Source organism: Macaca thibetana, chromosome 13, assembly GCF_024542745.1.
Source record: "Macaca thibetana thibetana isolate TM-01 chromosome 13, ASM2454274v1, whole genome shotgun sequence".
NCBI classification, from domain to species: Eukaryota; Metazoa; Chordata; class Mammalia; order Primates; family Cercopithecidae; genus Macaca; species Macaca thibetana.
In genome coordinates, this window is record NC_065590.1 from 97,581,171 (window position 1) to 97,608,907 (window position 27,737).

Below are 27,737 nucleotides of genomic sequence, written 5' to 3' on the forward strand. Positions count from 1 at the left end.
CAATAAGAAAATGAACAACCTAATTTAAAAATAGACAAAAGAGCAGAACAGATACCTCCAAAGATACACAGATAGCAGAGAAGCATACGAAAAGATGCTCAGTGTCATGTGTCATTAGGAAATTGCAAATTAACAACGAAGCTGGGTGCAGGTGTACATGCGTGTCGTCCCAGCTGCTTGCGAGGCTGAGGTGGGAGGATTGTTTGAGCCCAGGAGTTTGAGACCATCCTGGGCAACATTAGTGAGACCCTGTTTCTATAAAAAACTTTTTAAGAAACCCAACAACAATACGCTATTACTAGCAGCCTATTAGAATGGCTAAAATCCCAAACACTGGCAACACAATTCCAACAAGGCTATGGAGCAACAGGAACTCTTCATTAATTGCTGGTGGGAATGCAAAAATGGAGCGGCCACTTTGGAAGACAGTTGGCAGTTTCTTTTTCTTTTTTTTTTTTTGGAGATGGAGTTTTACTCTTGTCACCCAGGCTGGAGTGCAGTGGCGTGATCTCGGCTCACTGCAACCTCTGCCTCCTAGGTTTAAGCGATTCTGCCTCAGTCTCCCGAGTAGCTGGGATTACAGGTGCCCACTGTCACTCCTAGCTAATTTTTGTATTTTCAGTAGAGATGGGGTTTCACCATGTTACGGGCCAGGCTGGTCTTGAACTCCTGACTTCAGGTGATCCGCCTGCTTCAGCCTCCCAAAGTGCTGGGATTACAGGTGTGAGCCACCACACCCGGCCATAAGAATGTTTATGGCAGCTTAATTCATAATTGATAAAACTTGGAAGCACCCAAGATATCCTTTAGTTGGTAAATGGATAAACTGGCACATCCATACAATGAGAAAAAAATAAAAAGCTATTAAGACATGAAAAGACATAGAGGAACCTTAAAAGCATACTACTAAGTGAAATAAGCCAGTCTGAAAGGCTACATACTATATGATTCCAAATATATGACATTCTGGAAAAGGGAAAACTATGCAGACTATAAAATGATCAGTGATTGCTAGATGTTGGGGGAAGGAGGGAAGAATAGGTAGAGAGCAGGGTAACTACTCTGTATGATACTTTAATAGTTGGTATAAGACATTATGCATTTGTTGAAACACAGAATATACAGCACAGTGAACCCTAACATAAACTATGGACTTCGGGTGATTTAAAAACAGGTGGTGGCAGGAGCCTATGGTCCCAGCTACTCGGGAGGCTGAGGTGGGAGGATCACTTGAGGCCAAGAGTTAGAGGCTGTAGTGTGATAACTGCGTCTGTGAATACCCACTGTATTCTGTATTCTAGCCTGAGCAACTTAGTGAGATCCTTTTTTTTTTTTTTTGATACGGAGTCTCGCTCTGTGTCCCATGCTGGAGTGCAGTGGCACGATCTCAGCTCACTGCAAGCTCCCCCTACCGGGTTCATGCCATTCTCCTGCCTCAGCCTCCCAAGTAGCTGGGACTACAGGCACCTGCCACCATGCCCGGCTAATTTTTTGTATTTTTAGTAGAGATGGGGTTTCACTGTGTTAGCCAGAATGGTCTCAATCTGCAGCCCTTGTGATCTGCCTGCCTCGGCCTCCCAGTTGGAATTACAGGCATGAGCCACTGCGCCTGGCCCGAGACCCTGTTTCTTAAAGCAGAAACAAAAACAACAATGTAAAGTGGTATGAGAAAAGAAAAAGACACTAATTAGTTTTGGGGAACCTTTTAATTTCTTTCTTTTTTTTTTTTTTTTTTTGAGACGGAGTCTTGCTCTGTCGCCCAGGCTGGAGTGCAGTGGCCGGATCTCAGCTCACTGCAAGCTCCGCCTCCCGGGTTCACGCCATTCTCCTGCCTCAGCCTCCCGAGTAGCTGGGACTACAGGCGCCCGCCACCTCGCCCGGCTAGTTTTTTTTTTTTTGTATTTTTTAGTAGAGACGGGGTTTCACCTTGTTAGCCAGGATGGTCTCGATCTTCTGACCTCGTGATCCGCCCGTCTCGGCCTCCCAAAGTGCTGGGATTACAGGCTTGAGCCACCGCGCCCGGCCTTTTTTTTTTTTTTTGAGATGGAGTTTTGCTCTTGTTGGCCAGGCTGGAGTGCAATTGTGCCATCTTGGCTCACTGCAACCTCCGCCTCCCAGGTTCAAGCAATTCTCCTGCCTCTGTCTCTCGAGTAGCTGGGATTACAGGCGTGCGCCATCATGACCGGCTAATTTTGTATTTTTAGTAGAGATGGGATTGCTCCATGTTGGTCAGGCTGGTTTCGAACTCCTGATCTCAGGTGATCCACCTGCCTTGGCCTCCCAAAGTGCTGGGATTACAGGCTTGAGCCACTGTGCCTGGCCTTAATTTCTAAATTTATTTTTTTCTTATGGTACTTTGTTTTAGGGGGAAAAAATCTCTCAAACTGTGTTTTTCCTCTATTCTCACATCACAACAATTATCATCAACACAGAAGACTTGTGTGACCAGACCAAACGTGTGGGGATTTTCCCCCACATTTCAAGCAGTAGACAGCTAGGTGTCCTCCACTTCAATTCAAACACTCTCCATCCGGAAATAGTGTCAGATCTCACAGCTTGAGGGTTCAGTCCCTCAAGACTGACTGTTCCCTCCTTCCCACCAGTTACAAGTCTGAGCCTCCAGAACTTCTGACCAACTGGCTTCAAGTTGGGGTTTCCACGATATCCTCTTTGGGTCTGATTAATTTGCTTAAGTGGCTCACAGAACTCAGGGAAACACTTACCTTAGTTTACGGGTTTATTACATAGGATATTTTAAAGGATACAAAGAGGCCGGGTGCGGTAGCTTATGCCTGTAATCTCACTACTTTGGGAGGCCGAGGCGGGTAGATACCTGAGGTCAGGAGTTTGAGACCCAGCCTGGCCAACATGGTGAAACCTCGTCTCTACTAAAAATATAAAAATTAGCCAGTTGTGGTGGCGGGCGCCTGTAATCCCAGCTACTCGGGAGGCTGAGGCAGGAGAATTGCTTGAACCTGGGAGGCGGAGATTGCAGTGAGCTGAGATTGTGCCACTGTACTCCATCCTGGGCAACAGAGGGAGACTTTGTCTCAAAAAATAAAAAATAAAAAAAGAAAGGATTCAAAGAAATAGCCAGATGAAGGGATACATAGGGCGAGGTCTGGAAGGGTCCCGAGTACAGGAGCTTCTGTCCCCATGGAGTTGGGATGTACCACTCTCCTGGCACGCGAATGAGTTCTGCACCTTCCTGTCAACCTCCACATATTCAGAGTGCTCTCTGGAAGCTCTCTGAATCCTGTTATTTGAGATTTTATGGAGGCTTCATTACATAAGCATGAATGACAACTGTGTAGAAATGTGATTGGACAAAATGGGTATGTTCTCGTACTAATCAACTGAGTGGGAAACCCACCAAGGCCTGTCCAGGTTCTCCTTGACCTGTCTGTGCAGCATTCCTTCCTCCACAGTAAAGGGCAGGACCCTCTCTAGAATGAGAATGGGGATCTCTTGACCCACAGTCAAATTAGAGTACTGCCTTGGATCGGTAAAAGGAGGACAGGAGAAGGTCAGAGAGAGAGATTCTGTTTCCTGAGGACTGCTCCTGAGCCCTAAAGCACCCCAACATTGTAACAGAGGACTGTAACCAGGGCTGTGGAGGGTTATAAGCCAGGAACCATGGACAGAAACATATATGTGTGTATAATAGCTCATGCTCCTTTACTTTTTTGGAGTCACAACTTCTTAATGGCTTGATTTCATGACATATTTTTTTTGGTCTTCCAGAACTTTCCTCTTAAAAAAACACATAGAGCAAAAACAAAATTTGATTTGAAATTTTTGAGAGATTTTTTAGAGTCATTAGCAAATACACTAATGAATTTTCTCCAAGCAGTTAGGAGATATTTCTCTACATTACACCTTTGGGATTTGAGTGCTTTTGCTAAAAATTTAAGTTTTTTTTCCCCACTACTGTTTTAATATGAACATGTGGAAAGACTTCTTGTATAGAAAAATGACTTGCAAAATATTATTTTTTCAGGTTCCATGGAGTGATTTCCCCCTCTTAGGAAAAAAGAAATCAGGAATTTTAAGTTTATATATATTTATTTTATTTTATTTATTTATTTTAAGACAGACTCTCACTCTTTTGCCCAGGCTGGTGTTCAGTGGCCTGTCTTGGCTCACAGCAGCCTCTGCCTCCTGGGTTCAAGCAGTTCTCCTGGCTCTGCCTCGCAAGTAGCTGGGATTACAGGCACCCACCACAAGGCCTGGCTAGGTTTTGTATTTTTAGTAGAGACAGGGTTTCACCATGTTGACCAGTCTGGTCTTGAACTCCTGACCTCAAGTGATCCGGCCGCCTTGGCCTCCCCTCCCAAAGTGCTGGGATTCCAGGTGTGAGCCACTGCGCCCAGCTCGCCTGGTTAATATTTTTATTTTTGTAGAGATGGGGTCTCCCTGTGTTGCCCAGGCTGACCTCAAACTCCTAGAGTCAAGTAACCCTCCCGTCTCAGCCTCCTGAAGTGCTGGTATTATAAGCATGCAGTTCTTATTCTCTTGCTGATCTGATTATAAGGCTCTATTTAAGACAGCATAGGCCCAGCTGGCAGAAGTAAGTGATAGTTGGATATTGAAAAATAATGTTTTCTTTGCATGATCCTTAAGGAAGCTGACCTGGTTACAACTCATGAATTGGGACACAATTTTGGAGCAGAACATGATCCGGATGGTCTAGCAGAATGTGCCCCGAATGAGGACCAGGGAGGAAAATATGTCATGTATCCCATAGCTGTGAGTGGCGATCACGAGAACAATAAGGTATGTGTGTGTTGAGAATTTTTTAATGTGGTTTTGAAAGAGGCTGTGTGTAATGATCATAATGAGAGCTCAGAAACGTATTCCGTTCCTAGGTGTTCCCCTAGGGATGGATCTGCAAATTACAAACTACCTTGAAACGTGGCCGTATGTTTTGGGGTGAAGCACGGTCCATCTAAATCTGGTTAAAACTATCATTTGGACTTTGTTGTCAAGTTTAATGTGTAGATTTGAGCTCTAGGAAAAATTACTAATAATGGCCTTTGTTGGAGTTCTGGATTTCAGGGTCCGGTGGGCTCAGGCTTTATGTTAAAAATTTCTCATTATTTCATTTACAAGTTGTGATTCATTTTAACTCTACTGTACAATTTACATGTTTTTTATTAACTTTTGCAGATAAACACATAGTTTGCCTTACTACAAGCCTCATGGGAGAAAGGCCCTTGTCTGTCTTATTCATAGCTCTATCTCCTAGTAGGAGTATCTGGCATGTAACAAATATTTGTTGAATAATTAATTGAATCATTTACTATTGAGGGCTTCTGATAGAGTATACTAGTTGATTTGGGATACTGTAAAACACTTTCAGAGACTTTAAGAGTGCTTTGACTAACTCTTAGAGTCCGAACTAAAAGTTGTGTTAATAAATACCTCGTTTTTTCATTTTATTTGAAGTTAAACAGCATAAAGCAGTGTGAGGAAAACAATAGCTGCGCTGCTGAGTTAAAGAGGGTTGGTGGGGAGAGCTTAAAGGAGTTTGATTCTAATCACAAAAGATTGTGAAGTATTTGTCCTGACTCCTATTTTGAGCCAGGCTGTGGGCTAATGTGCAAGCCTACCCTGGACATAGAGGGAAGGATTACTTCTGCTTTTTCCTGGCTCTGACACCCTGCTTTCTGAAATTTCTGCCTCCTGTTCTTTTCGTGATCTTTGATTATTGCATCTGATTTTCTTTGGCTTTTTATGTATATTTTCTGCATCTCATTTTCTTTGGCTGTTATGTGTAAACAGTTCCTTCCTCTGTTACTTTGCATGTTATGTTTTATTTTTCCTCTGCCTGACAACTTGTGCCAGATAAACATTTTTCTACCCCTTTTTGTCTACTCTTCCAACATGTCAAACTGTTGAATTTTCCTTCTCTTTTCAAAGTCTCTGCATTTCTAATCTTGTTTGCTATAGTTCAGTGCTGTCCAATAGAACTTTCTGCTGTGGGGTGGGGAATGTTCTGCGTTTGCTCTGTCCAGTATAGTAGCCACTGCCCAGTGGAGCAATTGAAATGTGGCTAGAAACTGAGGAACTGAATTGTAAATTCTATTTTATTTAATTTTTTTTTTTTTTTTTTTTTGAGACAGAGTCTCGCTCTGTTGCCCAGGCTGAAGTGCAGTGGCGCAATCTTGGCTCACTGCAAGCTGCGCCTCCCGGGTTCGCACCATTCTCCTGCCTTAGCCTCCAAAGTAGCTGCGACTACAGGTGCCCACTACCACCCCCGGCTAAGTTTTTGTATTTTCGGTAGAGACGGGGTTCCACTGTGTTAGCCAGGATGGTCTTGATCTCCTGACCTCATGATCCGCCTGCCTCGGCCTCACAAAGTGCTGGGATTATAGGCATGAGCCACCACGCGCGGCCTTTATTTAAATTTTTAATAATGTTTGCCTGTGATGGGAGATCACTTGAGCCTAGGAGTTCAAGATCAGCCTGGGCAACATGTGAAACCCATCTCTACAGAAAATACAAAAATTAGCTGGGCATAGAAGCACATGCTTGTAGTCCCAGCTACTCAGGAAATGGGCATTAACTGTAAAAGGACGTAAGTGACATTCTTGGAAAGATGGAAATGTCCTAAAATTGACTTATGGCAATGGTTTCAACACTTGGTAAAGTTATTAGAAATCACTGAGTTATATACTTGAAATGGGAGAATTTTGTGATATGTGAAATATGTCTTAATAAAGTTGTTAATAAGCCAACAAACAAAAACAGCAGTGTGGGAGCAGAGGAAAGGTAGTGCGAATGTAGAGGAGCTGTGAAGCCATGAGGTGATCATTGTTGAAGCTGGTGAGGGGAATGGGGGCATTCATGATACCATCCTATCTACTTCATAGATGCTTGAATATTTCTGTAATAGAAAGTGTAAAATATGTGACTAGAAACAAAATTTAAGTAGCCACATATGGTTGGTGGCTACCATATTTCATACTGTTTCTCTAAGTAATAGGTTATATTCTTCTTGGTTATGAGGATAGTGTCAGAACTTTGGAGGGAAATGTTTTACTTTGCAGACTGCCTGAGTGGACATGCATGTTGCTAACTCTTCCTGCTACCAGTTCTGGGGCTCTTCAAAACAGCCCTGTAAGAACTTGCCAATGAGGCATGGTGGCTCACACCTATAATCCCAGCACTTTGAGAGGCCGAGGTGGGCAGATCACTTGAGCCTAGGAGTTCAAGATCAGCCTGGGCAACATGTGAAACCCATCTCTACAGAAAATACAAAAATTAGCTGGGCATAGAAGCACATGCTTGTAGTCCCAGCTACTCAGGAGGCTAAGGTAGGAGGAACCTGGGGAGTTCAAGGCGGCAGTGAGCCAAGGTTGTGCTACTGCACTCCAGCCCGGATGACAGAGTGAGACTTTGTCTCAAAAAAAGGAAAAAGAAAAAAAAGAACTTGCTAATGAGAATGGGGCCTGGGAAGAACGGTTTTTTTTTTTTTTTTTTTTTTCAGGCGCTGCCAGTCTGTATCAACAAAGAACAATTTATTTGGTTTGTCCTGAGCACATCATATTTAGTCTGTGTTTTTCTAGTTTGGTTGCTCAAGTAGGAATCCCCTTGTAAGAAGATAATATGCATCTTCTTTGTTTTATTTATTTATTATTATTTATTATGATTTTGTTTGTTTGTTTGTTTGTTGTTTTTTGAGATGGAGTCTTGCTCAGTCACCCAGGCTGGAGTGCAGTGGCGCGATCTCGGCTCACTGCAAGCTCCGCCTCCCGGGTTCACGCCATTCTCCTGCCTCAGCCTCCCAAGTAGCTGGGACTACAGGCACCCGCCGCCATGTCCGGCTAATTTTTTGCATTTTTAGTAGAGACGGGGTTTCACCATGTTAGCCAGGATGGTCTCGATCTGCTGACCTCGTGATCTGCCCGCCTCGGCCTGCCAAAGTGCTGGGATTACAGGCGTGAGCCACCGCACCCGGCTATTATGATTTTTTGAGGTGGAGTCTCACTCTGTCGCCCAGGCTGGAGTGCAGTGGTGTGATCTCTGCTCACTGCAACCTCTGCCTCCCGGGTTCAAGTGATTCTCCTGCCTCAGCCTCCCGAGTAGCTGGGGTTACGGCGCCCACCACCATGCCTGGCTAATTTTTGTAGTTTTTGTAGGGTGGGGTTTCACCATGTTGGCCAGGTTGGTCAACTGGTCAACAAACTCCTGACCTCAGGTGATCCACCTGCCTCGGCCTCTCAAAGTGCTGGGATTACAGGCATGAGCCGCTGCTCCCAGCCTATGTTTTAAATGAATTCCTTAATAAAAATATTTTTAACTAGATGAAGAGGGCTTACAGGACAAAACTAAAGTAGTTCCTTGACCTAGAAAGACAGAACCTGCCACTCTCAACTAGGCGAGCCTGTGAAGAGCAGTCTGCCGGGTTTGGGCTTCCCCCGTGGACAGCTGACATTCGTGAAAAGGAGTGTAGGACCTTTGAGATTGTAACTTCTTAGGAAGGTTTGCTGGAGGGAAGAGGAGGTCTTATGACAAGGATACAAACAGAAGCTGCCACATCTTCAGGGATGTGTAGGCAGAAAGCCAGAGTTGAGGGCTGGTCCTTTTTTTGTTACTGCTCTCCAGCTGCTTGGGAGTTGTAACTCTGACAAGTCAGTGAAGAGGTCTTCTTACCTGTTCACTGTGATTTTTAACTCCATTTTAACCTGATAAAATGGAGCCCAGAGATAAATGATGTTGATGAATGAACCCACCAAAATGCCAACTGCCTGAGGCCCAGATTAGAATAGCCAGACGCCTTAGACATCTGTACTGTAAAAACAGATTTGGGCCGGGCGCAGTGGCTCACACCTGTAATCCCAGCACTTTGGGAGGCCGAGGTGGGTGGATCATGAGGTCAAGAGATCTAGACCATCCTGGTCAACATAGTGAAACCCCGTCTCTACAAAAAATACAAAAATTAGCTGGGTGTGGTGGTGCGCGCCTGTAGTCCTAGCTACTCAGGAGGCTGAGGCAGGAGAATCACTTGAACCCAGGAGGCGGAGGCTACAGTGAGCCAAGATTGCACCTCTGTAGTCCAGCCTGGCAACAGAGCGAGACTCCATCTCAAAACAAACAAACAAAAAAAAACGAAACCAACCAACCAGATTTGAAGATGTTTTTTAAAAAGCCAGTTAGTATTTCTGTTTAAGATGAGGTCTTTGCTATCTTTCTGAAAGTAGCTCCTTTGATGTCTGATTTGGTAGTTACAGGCACCTTTGGAGGGTCCCATACACTTGGCTCTCAGGGGCTTCATGATTGTTGTCTGGGGTGAAAGTGAAGCCATTTTGGCATCTGCAGAGCACTTCGGAGACCCCGACCTAAGAAGTAACTATGCTCAGTTTTCCCTAAGCCTCTTTCTTCTTTTTTTATAACTTCAGGAGGTCTGGAAAATGACCTCAGTTTTAGAGCTCCTGATAAAACCCTCAGCCTTAAAAGGGAGTTATCCTAGTGGTTCTGTACTCCAGGGTGGGAAGCTAGGGTAGAGACTTTCTTTGACACACTGGTCTTGCTGGTCGATGAAAATGTTTAGGTAACATTTTGGGATTCAATTTATGTAAAATGTACTATCATGCCTGTTACTAAGCTCAAATATTTAAACAACTTTAAACCTGGATCATCCATAATAAGTAGCCAAGGAAGGAGAAGAAACCCCTTCTCCTGCATTTCTGAATCATTTTGTCTGGGACGACAGTAACCTACAGAGGTTCTTAATTCTTGTCACTGCATGAGTGGCATGCCTGAGGTGGGGAGATTTCAAGTCTGATGGAGCTACGAGCTCTCTGTTGTGCTATTCTGCTTGTCCTCAAGTGGACTTTGGCTGGGATGTTTGGCCTCAGTGTTTGTATAGCTTGCTTATCTTCATAAGAAGAATTATAGATCCTTAACCAAGTTCACAGCAACCATTTAGCATTCAACGGAAGGAGGTTCTCAGTTCCATATCAGTGGCCTTTGGCGGGGACTGTGATGGCCTTGCCATAACTCCAGGGTGGCTCTGATGGTGGTTTTACATTAAGAGTTTGTCTCTAGAGAAGACACAAACATTGCATGGGAATACATTTTTATGATGTTATTTTGGGTCCTTACTGCCTGTTTTCTCTCAAGATGTTTTCAAACTGCAGTAAACAATCAATCTATAAGACTATTGAAAGTAAGGCCCAGGAGTGTTTTCAAGAACGCAGCAATAAGGTGTGTGGGAACTCGAGGGTGGATGAAGGAGAAGAGTGCGATCCTGGCATCATGTATCTGAACAACGACACCTGCTGCAACAGCGACTGCACATTGAAGGAAGGTGTCCAGTGCAGGTGAGGAGTCTTTCCACAGGGATTTTGGGAAGCTGGTATAACAAGATGTCCAAAATAATAGAAGACTGAACTTGCAGGGGTTTTAGAATCAGCTGAAAGGGGTGTGTATGTGTTTGTTTACATTTACCTCTTTTGCCCTTCACAGCAAGAAATTGCTTTCTGGGCTGGGCACGGTGGCTCACTCCTCTCATCCCAGCACTCTGGGAGGCTGAGGTGGGAGAAATGCTTGAGCCCAGGAGTTTGAGAACAGCCTGGGCAACATAGTGAGACACTGTCTCTTAAAAAACAAACAAACAAATAAGAAGCTTTCTGGAAAGCAGTGTGACATTATGTAACAAAATCCTTGACCTTGCATGCTCCTTGGTTTAGCAGTCCTATAGTTAAAATAATCTTTTTTTTTTTGAGATGGAGTCTCGCTCTGTCGCCAGGCTGGAGTGCAGTGGCGCGATCTCGACTCACTGCAATCTCTGCCTCCTGGGTTCAAGTGATTCCCCTGCCTCAGCCTCCTGAGTAGCTGGGACTACAGGCAGGCACCACCATGCCTGGCTAATTGTTTGTGTTTTAGTAGAGACGAGGTTTCACCGTGGTGGCTACAATGGTCTCCAACTCCTGACCTTGTGATCCGTCCACCTCAGCCTCCCAAAGTGCTGGGATTACAGGTGTTAGGCACTGTGCCTGGCAAAAAAATATTTTTTATTTTATTTTACTTTATTTTTGTTTTTTGAGATGGAGTCTCACTCTGTTGCCAGGCTGGAGTGCAGTGGCACAATCTTAGCTCACTGCAATCTCCGCCTCCCGGGTTCAAGTGATTCCCCTGCCTCAGCCTCCCCAGTAGCTGGGACTACAGGTGCGCACGATCATGCCTGGCTGATTTTTTGTATTTTAGTAGAGACGGGGTTTTAGCGTGTTGGCTGGAATGGTCTTGATCTCCTGATCTCATGATCTGCCTGCCTTGGCCTCCCAAAGTGCTAGGATTACAGAGGTGAGCCCCCGTGCCCGGCCTTTATTTTATTTTATTTTATTTTTTGAGACAGGGTCTCACTCTGTTGCTCAGGATGGAGTGCAGTGGCACGATCATGGCTCACTGCAGACTCGACCTCCCAGGCTTAATCAGTCCTTCCACCTTAGCCTCCCAGATAGATAGGACTACAGGTGTGTGCCACCTGGCTAATTTTTCTTGTATTTTTTATAGAGATGGGGTTTTGCCATATTGTCTAAGCTGGTCATAAAGTCCTGGGCTCAAGTGATCCACCCTTCTAGGCCTCCTAAAGTGTGGAGATTCTAGGTGTGGGCCACCGTGCCTGGCCCAAATAATCTTTTTAATTTCTTTTATTTATTTATTTTTTTGAGACGGGGTCTTGCTCTGTCACGCAGGCTAGAGTGCAGTGGCCTGATCTTGGCTCACTGCAACCTCCGCCTCCTGGGTTCAAGCCATTCCCCTACCTCAGCCTCCCCAGTAGCTGGGATTACAGTGTGCACCACCACACCCAGCTAATTTTTGTGTTTTTAGTAGAGACGGGTTTCACCATGTTGGCCAGGCTGGTCTTGAACTCCTGATCTGCCCGTGATCTGCCCGCCTTGGCCTCCCAAAGTGTTGGGATTACAGGCGTGAGCCACCGTGCCTGGCCGCCCAAAGAATCTTTTAAGGAAACAGAGATGTATAAGATTTTAACAAGGTTTTTTTTTATGGCTACATCCTAATAGCAAAATTTTGGAAACAATCAAAATGACAGTCTTGGGATATGAATGTTATCATGATTCTATACGCTGGAATAGTGTGGAGGAAGCAGGTTACAAGTTAGAAAGTTACCCAGTTTTTCATTTTTATATCCACTGTTAGACCAGTGCCTGGCCTAGAAGTAAAAGGGTTTTCAGTTTTCTGGTGAATAATTGAGATTTAACTGGATACAGTGCATATTAACACTGTAGATGCTGATGGGGAGTAGAGTTCTGGCTGCTGAGTGTCTTAGCTATGGATTGCCTTGTGGCCCAACCTTGTCTTTTTTTTTTTTTTTTTTTGAGACAGAGTCTCGCCCTGTTGACCAGGCTGGAGTGCAATGGTGCAACCTTGGCTCACTGCAACCTCTGCCTTCCAGGTTCAAGCGATTCTCCTGCCTCAGCCTCCTGAGTAGCTGGGATCACAGGGTGCGGCACCACGCCTGGCTAATTTTTTGTGTCTTTAGTAGAGATGGGGTTTCACCATGTTGGCCAGGCTGGGCTCAAACTTCTGACCTCGTGGACCACCTGCCTCATCTTTTTTTTTTTTTTTTAGAGACAGAATTTTGCTCTTGTCACCTAGGCTGGAGTGCAGTGGCGTGATCTTGGCTCACTGCAACCTCCACCTCCCTGGTTCAAGCGATTCTCCTGCCTCAGCTTCCTAAGTAGCTGGGATTACAGGAGCATGCCACCATGCTTGGCTAGTTTTTGTATTTTTAGTAGAAATGGGGTTTCACCATGTTGGCCAGGCTCACATTGAACTCTCTTGACCTCAGGTGATCCACCTACCTTGGCCTCCCAAAGTGCTGGGTTGGGATTATAGGCATGAGCCACCTCGCCCAGCCCATCTTGTCTTTTTAAAATTAATGCGTTAAATGAATGAAAACCAAGGATACCAAGATGTTTCAAAGGTGATTGCTGTGTTCCCATTCTTTTCTACTACAGCGTGGCATTGATGTGACCTTACGCACATTAGGAGGGGACAGAGTGTGTGCAGGTAGCTATAGCAGCGGAGATGTCTGATGATATAGGAGTGGGGATGGAGCCAGGAGGTCTTCCCCTGTGATATTCAGGTCACTGTAACGTAACAGTAGCATTTGGTTTGATATGGGGCTGTAATTTGAATTGCTCTGTTCCTGTCTGCTCTTCTTCTCCAGTGATAGGAACAGTCCTTGCTGTAAGAACTGTCAATTTGAGACTGCCCAGAAGAAGTGCCAGGAGGCAATTAATGCTACTTGCAAAGGCGTGTCCTACTGCACAGGTTCGTGTTCTTGTTGCTTTCTTGGAATGCTGTGGTTCCAGTGTGTGCGTGTCTTTGAAAACAAGATTATGTTTTGTTCAGATGAAACCCACCGTTTTTGACCTCATATGCCGGGTTGAGTTTCTGGCACTCCTTGGTTTGTGACACTTGGCTTTGGTGGGTTTAAGACCTGTTTTTATTTCTGTTTCATTTCCGTCACTCTCTTCTTTCTCCTCACAGACATCCACTGTACTGTGGCTAATATTTGCCTGGATATGTGTATATCCTTGAAAGACCATATAGTGTTATTTTGTGTTTTTAATGTGCCAACATGATATTCCACATTACATTTACTTTTAAAAAAATCAGTATCATGTTTTAAAGAATTATCTGTATTGTGCCACAGATAATTTAACAAGGTTTTTCATGGCTACATCCTAATAGCAAAATTTTGGAAACAATCAAAATGACAATCTTGGGATAATGAATGTTATCATGAATCTGTACACTAGAATAGTGTGGAGGAAGCAGGTTACAAGTTAGAAGGTTACCCAGTTTTTCTGTATGTATCTATATGTATTTCACTGTTGGGGGCACCTACATATTGTTTACTTATATGATTGGCTGTGTTTTACTTACAGTTCACCAGGTGGTAGCTACTTCCATTGCCTTCATCCCCTTGATACTCATACAATATCCTCCTACGTCCCTTCAGGAACCCGCGTGTTTCTCTGGGTACTGAGGAGTGTAATTGTGTAGTCACAGAGGCAGGATATGCTGGTCTCTAGAGCACCACTGCTAGGTTGCCTGTGTCTGAGAACTCCTGTATCCCAACGTTCTGGCCAACACTTGGAATTACCCTGCTGTCCTATTAGCGTGATGAGTATAAAGTAATCTCTTGTTCTTACATTTTTTTTTAACAGCCTTTGTCCTAATGCACTTACTTACATTTTTCTTGAGCATCTCTTTATATTTTTCAGCTATTCAAATTTCTCCTGTGAATAGCCAGTTCATGTATTTGGTTCATTTTTTATAAATTGGGTTTCATGTTATTTCACTACTGTGGATTTGGAGGAGTTCTTAGGTAATCCATTTGGTTTGCATACACCTCCTATCTGTTGCCATTCTCAGAACATAAATCTTTAATTTTAACATAATCAAATCCATTATTTTGTTATGTGTGTATGTTTATTTCTTAAACACATGGTTCAGAAAAGCCATGGTGGATGGTTAAAAAGATATTTTCCACAGCTGCTTCTATTAGTTTCGTAAGTTTTCCTTTTACATTCAGGACTTGAATTTTTCTGGAGCTAACCTTTCCAGGTGTCCAGTATCTTCTGTTGTTCTTTCAATTGTTGCTTTAAAAATTTCAAAGCTACATTATTACTAGGTATATAAAGGGACTATCTCTACATCTTTATCTGCTGTTCCTTACCAGTATATAATGTTCCTTTTTTACCCTTGTGATGTTTTTTGACTTAAATTGTCAAAAAGCATATTCAGTTTGCTATTCTAGTGTTTTTGTTCCTCTGATATATCTATCCCATTCTTATATTTTTCAAAATTTGTCTCTCTTGGTTGGTTGGTTTGATTTTGTAATAGCTTTATTGATACATAATTCACACCCATGCAGTTTGCCTACTTAAAGTGTACAGTTTAATGGTTTTTAGTATATTCAGATTTATGCAGTCATCACCACAATTAATTTTAGAACATTTACATTACTCCAGAAAGAAACCCTGTATCCTTTAGCTTTGATCCTCCAGTCCCACCATTCCCCACAACTCAGAGCAACCACTAACCACCCTGTTCTTTATGGAGTTGTCTGTTTTGAACATTTCATATAAATGGAATTATACAAACTGGTCTTTCGTGACCACATATTGTATGACTGGCTTCTTTCACTGAACATAACATTTTCAAGGTTCATGTATGTTATAGCATGTATCAGTACTTCATGTACTTTTATTGCTGGGTAATATTCTATTGCATGGATATGCCACATTTTGTTTATTCATTCACTGGTTGATAGACATTTGAGTTGCTTCCACTTTTTTGCTATAACAAATAATGCTGCTGTGAACATTTTTGTATGAGTTTTTGTGTGGACAATTCCTTTGGATATTACTCAGGAATAGAATTTCTGGGTCATATGGTAACTGTGCTTAATCTTTTTAGGAGCTGTCAGACTGTTTTCCAAAATGACTACACCACTTTTACAGTCTCAGCAGCATTGTGTGAGGGTCCCAGCTTCTCGATATCCTCTCCAACACTTGTTATTGTCTTTTTTATTATAACCATCCTAGGTTTTGTGATAAGGATGCAAACAGAAAGCTGGAGGTCTTCAGGGACCTAGTGAACGAAGTTGTGTCTTATTTTGGCTTGACTTTGGTTTTAAGTGTGCATATTATGACATGTTGCTCACGTTTTTATGTTCTGGGATCTGTCACTATCACATTACTTTGCCAAATGTTAGGAACCTGAATATCTAAATCAAGCTTTAAAGAAGTATTTGCTAGCTATGCTCAATGTTTCATCTTCACTATAATAATAAAACAGATTTAGGAAAATGCTTTCTTTTAAATAAGTGTAAGTAAAACAATTTGAAAACATGTTTGTTCTTATCAAACAGCCTTTTGTTCCCTTGATATTTTATACAAAATAGTAGATAGCAGAGGATAAGTTCCTGATAAGGAATCAGTGTTTTCTAACAAGAGAAGTTAGAGAACAAGAACCTCAAAAAAAAAAAAAAAAAAAAAAAGAAGAAGAAGAAAGAAAAAAAGCAATTAGCATTTCACAACCAGCAGTGGCAACATCACCTGGGAACTTACTAGAAATGGAAATTGTCAGTCCCCTCCCTGGATCTACTGCACCAAAAAATATGGGAAGGGAGGCCAGCAGTCTGTACTGTGCAACCTTCTGTCAGGTGATTTCCATGCATGCTAAACTTTGGGGACCATGCTAAATAGATGATACTGTTTTCAAAATTATTTTCCTACCTGTCTAATACTCTGACTTTAGTCTTTTAAGAACACATGCTCAACAGATATTTATTGAGCATTTTTTATATTTATCAGGGCAGTATAATATACCAAAAATACAATAATGATCCACAGTATAAACCTTCCCTGAGCTCACTGGACATCATACTTTCAGTAATAGTTTGTTAAATGACTGCTGACACAGTGAATGCCCAGTGCTCATGAAAGGTTTTATGAGAACAGAGGCAAAGTGCCTGGTTATCTGTTGGGTACTTAATAAACCATCACTTTTGTTTGAAACTGGCCAAATTTCTGTACATTTTGTGTTACTGCTCTGAAGTCCTTTAAGTCAGAATTCTTTTGATTGGCTTCATTCTTCAGCTGAAAGGCCAGTCCAGAGCTGTGGATATAGTCCATTGCTTTCATAAAGTGGTTTTTTTCTCCTCCTCTATTTGAGTTGACTTTTAGCTGCTTGTGCTGTTCATTTTCCAGAATGATTCGCTCATTCCATCCTGTCTCTCCCAGTTTAACTTTCTTTGGTGGCTTTTCTTTGGCATTACTGGCCTGGGCACAGTGGCTCATGCCTATAATTCCAGTACTTGGGAGGCCAAGGTGGGAGGATCCCTTGAGCCCAGGAGCTTGACGCCAGCATGGGCAACACAGGGAGATCTCGTCTCACAAAAGAAAAGAAAGAAAATTAGCCAGGTTTGGTGGCATACGCCTGAAGTCCTAGGTACTTGTGAGGCTGAGGCAGGAGGATTGCCTGAACCTAGGAGTCTGAGGCTGCAGTAAGCTATGATCACACCCCTGCCTTCCAGCCTGAGTGACAGACTGAGACCCTCAAAAGGAAAATAAAAAGAATAATTGATTTATTCAAGAAATATTTGTAGTATACCTATAATATGGTAGGGATTGGAGATAATTTGATAAATAGATTTGATCATTGCTGTCATGGGGCTTACCAGTCTAGTAGAGGGAAAACATAAAATAACATTAAATATATATAAATTGCAAAACATATGCAATGAAGGAGAGAAGGAGTGTGATAGTGCAAAATGGAAGTGGGAGGCCACATCCACTTAGACAGCATCCTCAGGGATATCTCAGAAAACCTTTGAGACAAAACTGAATCCATAAGAAAAGCCAGCTAACTGCCCCAAAAGTGCAAACACCAGCATTCCAGGTAGAAGGAATAGTGTCTGTTAACATTGAAGGAACTGAATAGAGGTTGTAGCCAAAGCGGTGGGCTGTGGGAGAGCTGTGTGAAGTCAGGGCCAGATAGGGAAGGCCGCGGGGCTCTTTTAAGCCTTCCTACCAAGTTTGCCATTTATTCTAAGTAATGGCACATAGGATATTCTTTTATATATGACTGTGAGATGCAGAAGTGGAGACCATGCATTCTAACCGGGGCTTGGGAGGTCAGGGACTCATGCAGTCTAACCTGGCACATAGCCAGGCACTCCCATTTAAATGCTGATTGCTGGTGAGATTCAGGCTCTTGTCCTAGCTCTGTAGGTCACTTTTTGCTGTTTGCAAGGTAAGATGCTCACTTGTATGAGAAACAGCATATTATGCACCTGTAGAACTGGTGGACCTGCAACTCATTCTTTTTGTTATGACTGGTGTTTGCTTCCAGGTAATAGCAGTGAGTGCCCACCTCCGGGAAATGCTGAAGATGACACTGTTTGCTTGGATCTTGGCAAGTGTAAGGATGGGAAATGCATCCCTTTCTGCGAGAGGGAACAGCAGCTGGAGTCCTGTGCATGTAATGGTGAGCACAGTTTTATGCCCACTCCAGCAGCAGAAGAAAACATGGCCTTTGTCTGCCAGGTTCCCTTCCTCCATTTGGAGGTTGTGCTAATGAGAACAGTGGTGAGATCCAAGCCGAGGATGAGGGGAGGGGGAAAGGCAGGGTAGTGTCTGGAGACAGGCATCTCTGCATGCAGATCCTGGCTCCTCCACCGTACGTGGGAGTCCTGTCCTGTTGGTGTTTCTTCTTGCTGCATTTTCAGGCCATATGGCAGGCTTTGAGGTGGGAGAGGAGGGAATTTTATTGTGGGGGAGTGAGTGAGTAGGTAGAGGTGTGTCCTAGCTGTCCTCTGCTCCATATCATACAAACCACGAAAGCAGCAGTAGCTATCTACATTACATTGGCATGGAACTAGGACACTCCTGCAAGAACTCAACCAGAGAGAGCTGATTCCAGGATCTGACCCCACTAGATGAGGATTTTTGCAGTTATCAAGAAGGCGGAGTCTGCTCCCCTCTGATCTCTTAGAGCAGCCTGGGGCAGGAGCCTCTCTCCTGCTGGCCTGTCAGTTTTCCTTAGGTTTCTGCACTATTTTGGAACTCCTGGGTTTGAGGGCATCCTCATGCACTGGTCAGGGACTGGCTGGACTCTGCTTCCCACCCCACTTATAACATGGAGCATATGGGAGTCAATGAAGGAGTTCTGTTGCTTTCAAAATAGACAAAGAGCCAGGTGTGGTGACTCATACCTGTAATCCCATCACTTTGAGAGGCCGAGGTGGGTGGATCACTTGAGGTCAGGAGTTCAAGAGCAGCCTGGTCAACATGGCAAAACGCTGTCTCTACTAAAAATAAAAAAATTAGCCAGGTGTGGTAGTGTACACCTGTAATCCCAGCTGCTAGGGAGGCTGAGGCAGGAGAATTGCTTGAACCCAGGGTGTGGAGGCTGCAGTGAGCTGAGATCATGCCACTATACTCCAGCCTGGGCGACAGAGTGAGACTCCGTTTCAAAAAAATAAATAAATATAAATAAATAAAAGACAAAGAACCCAGTAGTTGAATCACTGGGTTGGAAGCTTACCATCCGTATAGTTGAGTAAGGAACTCTTCCAAGTTCAAAAATGTGTAGGTAAAGAAGATAGGTTGAGGGCAGTGTCTCACATGTATAATCCCAGCACTTTGGGAGGCCAAGATGGGTGGTTCACTTGAGCTCAGGAGTTGTTTGAGACCAGCCTGCCAGCCTGGGCAACATGGTGGAACCTCATCTCTTAAAAAAAGAAAAAAAAAGAAAAAAAAGGAAAAAAAAAAAGATAACACATAGTAGGTGCCAAATAAAAATATCTGTTGTGTTGAATGGCAAGAGGCTTGGGGTGCTCTGGAAGCACAGAGCCCGACACAGTAAAAGCCCAAGAAATATTTTATAAATTAGTGAATGATGGAAAGGTTTTCTTTCTTTTTTTTTTTGAGATGGAGTCTCACTCTTACCCAGGCTGGAGTGTAATGGCACGATATCAGCTCACTGCAGCCTCCGCCTCCCGGGTTCAAGTGATTCTTGTGCCTCAGCCTCCTGAGTAGCTGGGACTACAGGCAAGCACCACCACACCTGGCTAATTTTTTAATCTTTAGTAGAGATGGGGTTTTGCCACGTTGGCCAGGCTGGTCTCGAACTCCTAGCCTCAAGTGATCCGCCCACCTTGGCCTCCCAAAGTGCTGGGATTACAAGCGAGAGCCACTGCTCCCGGCCTTTTCTGAAAAGGTTTTCTTTTTGCTTGTTTTTGTGTTCTAGTTGATTTCTTTCTTCTCCTAAGTATAAATATGGTTTAATTTTCTGGCATTTCTACCATTCCTGTGTATACCCACATGGCTCACAGATGCCCAGTGTTTTATCCCGTGACCTGTCAGAGCTGTTCTTGGTGGAGGAGTTGTGGAGCTTTGGCTGTAGGGCTCATGCCCTGGGGTCACTTAGCTCTCCACCCAAGGGTGGACAGCTGTGTCCCAGCTGCTCTCGCTTTCAGGGAGCCAGTGTGGGCCCTGAGGGGCACACTTTAGACTGAAAAGCCAAGGACTGAAGTGGGCAGGGTAACAAGAATGTTGGGACAAAGGGAAACATTTAGAAGAGCATTGTGAGAGGCTTGAAGTGGAGAGAATAGTTAGACTTTTAAGAGACGTCTTTCATCTAGAACGGATTTTTCTCTGTATTTTTTTTTTTTTTAAACCTTGTGGCCTCTGTCACTGAAGGCTGAGGAGTGTGACCTCAGAAACTACTCCTTGGTGCGGGCTATGGATAGTATTAGCTATTGAAATAAAAAATAAATGTGATTTCTTGCCTCTTTGGGACCATGGTCAGGGAGGAAAGAGGAGACAGGAGGTCTCAGAACAATCCAGCTGTCAATGCGTGTTCTCTGTTCTAGAAACTGACAACTCCTGCAAGGTGTGCTGCAGAGACCTTTCTGGCCGCTGTGTGCCCTACGTCGATGCTGAACAAAAGAACTTATTTTTGAGGAAAGGAAAGCCCTGTACAGTAGGATTTTGTGACATGAATGTGAGTATTTATGTCCAGCTTTTTCTGTAACAGCCAGATAGGAAGTTTTTATTTTGTAAGTACTTGATTTTGCAAATAAAAAGAAATCAAAACACAAATGGGGCTACATCCTTCTGGCCCATTGTTATCTATGAGTATTACTTAGGAGGAGAAGACAGAGTGCTTTCAGGTCCCTGCCTGTAGTTTCCTTCCATAGTGGGAGGCTTCGAGCCCAGAGACTGAGAAGGACTGGGGTGGGGACTTTATGGTAAGGTTGGTTGGTTTTAGGCAGTGGGTGCTAATTATGTTTTCCTGGATTACTTACAGAATTGACTAAGATTGCAAAATTATTCAAGGTGTGATTTTGAAACAGGTGCTGAATGAGTAGGAAAGACGTAGAAGACTGCTTGACTTACTTAAGCCAGACCCTTTTGTTCTCTAGAGAAGCATAATTTTTCTCATGCAGAATGATGGGAGAGGGTTTCAAGGTTTAAGAGTCTTCACAGGGAGTCTGGCTGTGTTCTTCACTGTCCACTGTTTATGTGTAGAGTCCTTACTGGAATGCCTCATCTTTAGCAAACTGGTTTTCTTGATTTTTGTCTCCTGGTAATTCTAAATCACTTGTTAAAATGGACTAATTATCAAAGGGTTAATGACAGCATGTCCTACTTTCTGGGGTACTCATTACGCTGAAGTTATTGCCTTGTGTCAAAGATGGGAAAATGTTTGATTTTAATGAAGCCCTTTACATGTCAGTTATTTTTATAAAGCTACATTGCTTCTGAATACATTGTGTTTGGGAATGATGCTGTATGTTTTTTCTTCATAGGGCAAATGTGAGAAACGAGTACAGGATGTAATTGAACGATTTTGGGATTTCATTGACCAGCTAAGCATCAATACTTTTGGTAGGTGATTTCCCCAGATTATTTACTGAGAGCTGAGTTGATTTCTGTGATGACATTAGAAAAGTGTGCTTTCAGAGTGATATGCTCTAATTCTGCAGTAGAAGGTGGAAATATTCACTACTTTTGTTATGAAACAACTTTGTTGGCTAGAATAAAATGAACTCATAGATAGTCTGTCCCCGTGGAGCTTGGAGGCACAGATTTTCTGACAAGGGAAATAAAGTCAAAATATTGGCTTCCTTCTTTACCCAAAAATATACATGTGACTAGCATAAGCATAGTTTAATGCTATAGACTGAATCCTGATTGATGTAAGAGTGTTTGTTTGACTGAATGCTATATACTGAATCCTGCTTGATGTAAAAGTGGGCCTCATATTTTGCAGAAGCAGGCAAAATCATGTCCTCACAGGTCCATAATTTAATCACAAATAATATCCAGGTAACAAAAACTTTGTCTTCTTAAGCATTTACTAGTAGTAGCAGTCTATATGATTAGTTTGTTGACACAGTTACTCCAGGTAGCATGTTGAATATTCTGCAATCTCTTCCTATCAGCTAGTATACGAGGGCTGTTTCTTTAAAAGCACTTGGTAAGGAGAGATGGTCTGGTGTAATATAGTCAGCACGGACACTCTTCTCAATACTGTGTCGGTAGGAGTGTCTAGCCAGCAGCTCTGGCATATGATGGTAATATCCTAACAGCGTTTCACTTTAGATTTGTGAAGTACTTGGTCAAGACATTCACTGTTTGGAATTGTTCACAGGAAAGTTTTTAGCAGACAACATCGTTGGGTCAGTCCTGGTTTTCTCCTTGATATTTTGGATTCCTTTCAGCATTCTTGTCCATTGTGTGGTAAGTCACCAACTTTTAAGTAATTAAATATTTAAATGTTGATCAACTCCAACCATGTAATCTTTGGAAAAGATAAAACTTGTTCTTAGCAAAGTCTGGGCTGGTATTTCCAATAACTTTGGTGTTATTCCTAGGGGAACATATCTTATAGAAAGCTTAACTAACAGTCTTTAAAAAAAAATACTATTTGGCCGGGCGCGGTGGCGCAAGCCTGTAATCCCAGCACTTTGGGAGGCCGAGATGGGCGGATCACGAGGTCAGGAGATCGAGACCATCCTGGCTAATACGGTGAAACTCCGTCTCTACTAAAAAATACAAAAAACTAGCCGGGCGAGGTGGCGGCGCCTGTAGTCCCAGCTACTCGGGAGGCTGAGGCAGGAGAATGGCGTGAACCCAGGGGGCGGAGCTTGCAGGGAGCCGAGATCGCGCCACTGCACTCCAACCTGGGCAACAGAGCGAGACTCCGTCTCCCAACCAAAAAAAAAAAAAAAAAAAAAATACTATTTTTGTGTGTTGGTGTTTTAATATATAAATTTCTTAGGAATTTTATACTTCTAAGCCTAGGAGACTGTTTAATTGGATTTGTCCAGGTCCTTTGATGAGTAAAGCCCTTAATTAAGGGCATTTCCAGGCTGACTTTGTTGCAATAGAGCAAATATCAAACTTCGGCATTTCAGATGTTCCCCATATATCATATAGATTATTGGCAGCAGATGGCTATGTCTGCAGAAGTAGGATGTAGGGACTGGGGCCCAGCTGTCACATAGAATATTTACATCTTCCCCAAAATGTAGGAGTAAGCAGTCTTTTCTGTTCTCCTTCAGAATCAGTAACAGCTACAAGTTGAATTGGGCTTTGACTAAGGAACTCCTGGTCCTTTATAAATTTGAGGCCCCTTTTCATAACTGTTCTTACAAATCCATTCACTTGCATCTGTGGGGAATGGGGATTTGTCTACTGTAGAAATGAGAAAGTCAGACCCAGGCTTCCAAATTTCTTTTCCCAAACTCTTTCATAGTGGCCTTGCTATGAGCATTTAAAAATTCCAGCACAACTCTGATGACAAAGGAGTTTTTCCTGCTGCCTTCCTTTCCTTTCCTGCTGGCTTCTCCTGCCTAGGAGCCGTCTCACAGAGCAGCTCTTTCTCGGGGTGGTGAGCATGACGGGTGTAGGGAGGAAGATCTCTAGGGAGTACTTCTGCTGAAGAAAGCTGAAGGTGATGTGCTTGGCTTTGACAGATGTCTCTGGATGACAGTGCCATCCATCATGATTGCTTTTATTAGAGGATGGAACCTATTTTGTTTACAGGGAAGTTGCACACGTGGACAAGGCATGACCCTTGATTTCAGAGCAAAGCCTCTGACAGGAGGGAGGGCCATGGCTTGTTTCTGGCCATAGAATACATTGATGGTATCCAGACAGGAAGCCTAGTCCTGGACAGAGGTCCTTGCCCTTTGTTGCCTATTATGCTTCAGCCACAGGCAGGGATGGGGCAGCAGATGGCATGTGGTCAGCCTTCTGCAGAAGTAGGACGTAGGGATTGAGGCCCAGTTCCTCCAGCAGAGCATGGTCCACAGAAACTGGAGACAGCTAAGAAGAGAGTGAGGCTGTGGGCCAGGGCAGTGTGAGGGAGGCTGCAGGCCCAGCCACCTAGGTCTTCCTACCAGCCGCCCTTCCAGTCAGTGCGGTCCTGGTGTATCCAGCATCTGGGACATTTGTCATGTCATGCATAGGAAGATGCCCTTGTTATTCCCCTGCCCACAGAGGGATAAATTTCTCAGAAAACATAGTACTGAAACCTTGCCTCTTTTTGTACTTAATGCCAAAATGTATTTCCTTTGAGTGCAAAGCAAACACTTCTAGACTGGTGGCATAACTAAAGCTTGGGTGAGAAATGGATTATCTGTTGAGCCTGCTATCCTACAACTCAGGTTCTAAGTTCTTCAGTTAGTGTTAGGAATAGCCTGTGAGGAAATAGTACTCACTAACTGAATTGCATTTGTAGGGAATGACCTTTCTTCTTGTTCTTCCTTTCTTTCTAGGATAAGAAATTGGATAAGCAGTATGAATCTCTGTCTCTGTTTCACCCCAGTGTAAGTATACCATATGAAAGGAACACAATCTTTGCCTGGTCTTTAAGGCCCTGTTAGGCAAAGACCTTCAACTGACCCAGCAAGGCTTTCATTGGCTGATGGGAGGTCATGCTGCCGCAGGAAGGGGCTAGGTTGGAATGTTTACCCTCCTGACAACAGTGATGGTGAGCTTTCATCAGTCGCATGGATGGAGATTTAAAGAACTGTGCTGTCCCCCTCCCAAGCCATAAGGAGCAATTTAGCCATTCAACACTTAATATTTTGAGATCAGTCTCTTGGGATCTTACTTTGAGAGGTTTGAATCCTCTTTTGGGTCTTCAAATGGCAAGTTTTCAGGATGCTTGAAAGCTAGTAATTAGTTTTTGCCATTAAAAGTAATGTCATTAATTACTTTTGCACCAGCCTAGTATTTTTTAGTCACTTCTTAGGTTGAGTGAGCCTCACCTAGCACTTTTTTGCCAAGAGGCATCACAGTACCAACAGAATAAGAGGCTGTTTGATGGGTAAGGTTGGAGCTGTGAGGACCTCTGATTAATCTTTTATTCCCATCAATTGAACCCATGTCTTTGCAGAATGTCGAAATGCTGAGCAGCATGGATTCTGCATCGGTTCGCATTATCAAACCCTTTCCTGCACCCCAGACTCCAGGCCGCCTGCAGCCTGCCCCTGTGATCCCTTCGGCACCAGCAGCTCCAAAACTGGACCATCAGAGAATGGACACCATCCAGGAAGACCCTAGCACAGACTCACATATGGACGAGGATGGGTTTGAGAAGGACCCCTTCCCAAATAGCAGCACAGCCGCCAAGTCATTTGAGGATCTCACGGACCATCCGGTCACCAGAAGTGAAAAGGCTGCCTCCTTTAAACTGCAGCGTCAGAATCGTGTTGACAGCAAAGAAACAGAGTGCTAGTTTAGTTGTGAGCTCTTTATAGATTTGACCTACAATCACAGCTTATATTTTGTGAAGATTGGGAAGTAAGGAAGTGACTTAACAGCAGATGCTGGTCATGTGTTTGAACTTCCTGCAGGTAAACAGTGCTTGTGTGGTTTGGCCCTTCTCCTTTTGAAAAGGTGAAGGTGAATCTAGCTTATTTTGGAGGCTTTCAGGTTTTAGTTTTTTAAATATCTTTTGACCTGTGGTACAAAAGCAGAAAATACAGCTGGATTGGGTTATGAATATTTATGTTTTTGTAAATTAATCTTTTATATTGATAACAGCACTGACTAGGGAAATGATCAGTTTTTTTATACACTGTAATGAACCGCTGAATATGAGGCATTTATTTGTGAAGACAACTGGAACACAAGAGGGTTTGCCTTTAACTAAAAACAAAGGAGATAAATCTAGTTCTACATTGTCTCTAAATTATGGGTCTATTTCTAGTTACTACCCAGAGTTTTTAAGTAGCAGGGAAAATATACATCTAAATTTAGAAATCATTTGGGTTAATATGGCTCTTCATAATTCTAAGACTAATGCTCTCTAGAAATCTAACCACCTACCTTACAGTGAGGGCTATACATGGTAGCCAATTGAATTTATGGAATCGACCAACTGTTTAGGGCACTGATTTGCTGGGCAATTTTTCTGTATAAGTATCTTCATGTATCCCTGTTACTGATAGGGATACATGCTCTTAGAAAATTCACTGTTGGCGGGGCGCGGTGGCTCATGCCTGTAATCCCAGCACTTTGGGAGGCCGAGGTTGCGCCACTGCACTCTAGCCTGGGCTACAGAGAGAGACTCTGCTTCAAAAAAAAAAAAAAAAAAAAAAAAAAATTCACTCTTTACAAAACCTAGAATATTTACAAAATCTAGAATATTTAAAATACAAAGATTGCCTGTTTTCAAACACTAGTGAATAAGAGGGTGAAATATTTCTTAACAACAACAGGTTGTTTTGAATAGGCTGAGGTGTGATGAGACAGAATACTACCTGCCCTTAGGGTTGGAGGCTGTCTCCACAAGCAGATATTTGAATTACTCTTACTTTATTGCTGCAGGATTCTGGATGGGCTGCATTTACTGTGTGAAGGATTGAAAATCATTAACCTGAATTCTGATTTCTATAAATTGCCATTAAAAGCTTTTTCCCCCTAAGAACTAGAATGTGCTCACCAGCTAAAACATTTTAACTTGTAAACTTTGAGGGCAATTAACCAAGCCTGTGACTAATCATATCTCCTCCCATCCCCCATTTCCAAGGACATTTGTTACTCAGATACTTGTTATGCTAATACTTGAACTTGTACCTTATGGTATTTGCTATCTTTTAACTAGTCATGATATTCTTATACTTTACACTTTTAGAATTTGATAAAAGGTGAGTGGGGTGTGTGGGTGTATGTATGAGTGAAACTGTTCTCAAAAGAATATAAGGAAACCATTTTTATAAAATTGTGACTTTAAAAAAAAAGTCTTTACTTCATCATTTATAGAATTAACAAGCTGCTCAGGGTGTATTTTGTAGCTATAGCACTGATACCTGCATTAACAAATACTGTCAAAACACAATGGACCTAAGTACAAAACTTCCCTGTAAAATCCTAATACTTTTATTATCAGTGGCAAAGGTTTTAAGCCTGGGGAAAAAAGGGTACCTCTATGTATTGGCAACTTTGAGTTCTGTAGATTAACAAGCAGACTTGGGTCTCCTGTGATTGGCTAATGGTCTCCATCTCCCAGCAGACTTAATTCAGGTTTTGCTTCTGCTACATCCCGCCAGTAAGGAAGCAACAAAGGCAGAGAAGAGACCTTTTTCTCTATCAAAGGCCAGAGATGCGAGAACAAAAATTCATTCCCCTTTGGAGACAAATGTAGTCCATCTGATAAATAAGATGAGAAGTCCTAGAAGGGAGAGAAATTGGTTAAAGGTAGGTAACTGGCCAGGTGTGGTGGCTCACCCCTGTCATTCCAACATTTGGGGCCAAGGATACTGGAGGACAGGAGTTTGAGACCCTGTGTCTATAAAAAATTTAAAAAATACAAAATTCAGCTGGTTGTGGTGGCAAACACCTGTATTCTCACCTACTTGGGAGGCTAAGATGAGAGGATCACTTAAGCCTAGGAGTTCGAAGCTACAGTGAGCTGTCATCGCACCACTGAGCTCCAGCCTGGGTGACAGAGTGAGACTGTCTCCCCCCCCCCCCCCCCAAAAAAAAAGCGGGGGAGGGAGGGTAGAACTTTTCTAAATGCCAGCGTGTACCATATTCTCTCATTTGTGGCCCTGCGACAAAGATCACCAGCCCCTTTCATTGTAGGCATCTGACCAGAGTCGTCTTGGACTACAGTAGCACTGATGTGCTATTTACATAGGTGTTTGAACACACAGAGAACCCTTA

General features: G+C 43.1%; 2 protein-coding genes and 1 long non-coding RNA gene across 7 annotated transcripts in view; 1 reads left to right on the plus strand and 2 right to left on the minus strand.

Annotated features, from left to right (window-relative positions):
* Positions 1–26,493, plus strand: part of ADAM17 (ADAM metallopeptidase domain 17) — a 68,661-nt gene extending 42,168 nt beyond the window's left edge. For all 4 annotated transcript variants that reach the window (XM_050753898.1, XM_050753899.1, XM_050753900.1 and 1 more), the window contains 9 exons: positions 4,624–4,776; positions 10,129–10,328; positions 13,202–13,305; positions 17,902–18,036; positions 20,426–20,556; positions 21,365–21,443; positions 22,210–22,298; positions 24,341–24,391; positions 24,964–26,493. In XM_050753898.1, coding sequence (XP_050609855.1) covers positions 4,624–4,776; positions 10,129–10,328; positions 13,202–13,305; positions 17,902–18,036; positions 20,426–20,556; positions 21,365–21,443; positions 22,210–22,298; positions 24,341–24,391; positions 24,964–25,305 — 1,284 coding nt within the window. In that variant the 3' untranslated portion in view covers positions 25,306–26,493. The remainder of the gene's footprint in view (positions 1–4,623; positions 4,777–10,128; positions 10,329–13,201; positions 13,306–17,901; positions 18,037–20,425; positions 20,557–21,364; positions 21,444–22,209; positions 22,299–24,340; positions 24,392–24,963) is intronic.
* On the minus strand, positions 14,918–18,999 carry LOC126933806 (uncharacterized). The gene is made up of 2 exons (XR_007718734.1): positions 18,764–18,999; positions 14,918–18,290 (listed from the first exon to the last, which is right to left on the minus strand). It is a non-coding gene; the product is annotated as an uncharacterized LOC126933806 (long non-coding RNA).
* Positions 26,494–26,928: 435 nt separating the features above from the next.
* Positions 26,929–27,737, minus strand: part of IAH1 (isoamyl acetate hydrolyzing esterase 1 (putative)) — a 359,243-nt gene continuing 358,434 nt past the window's right edge. For both annotated transcript variants that reach the window (XM_050753952.1, XM_050753953.1), the window contains one exon: positions 26,929–27,243. In XM_050753952.1, coding sequence (XP_050609909.1) covers positions 27,061–27,243 — 183 coding nt within the window. In that variant the 3' untranslated portion in view covers positions 26,929–27,060. The remainder of the gene's footprint in view (positions 27,244–27,737) is intronic.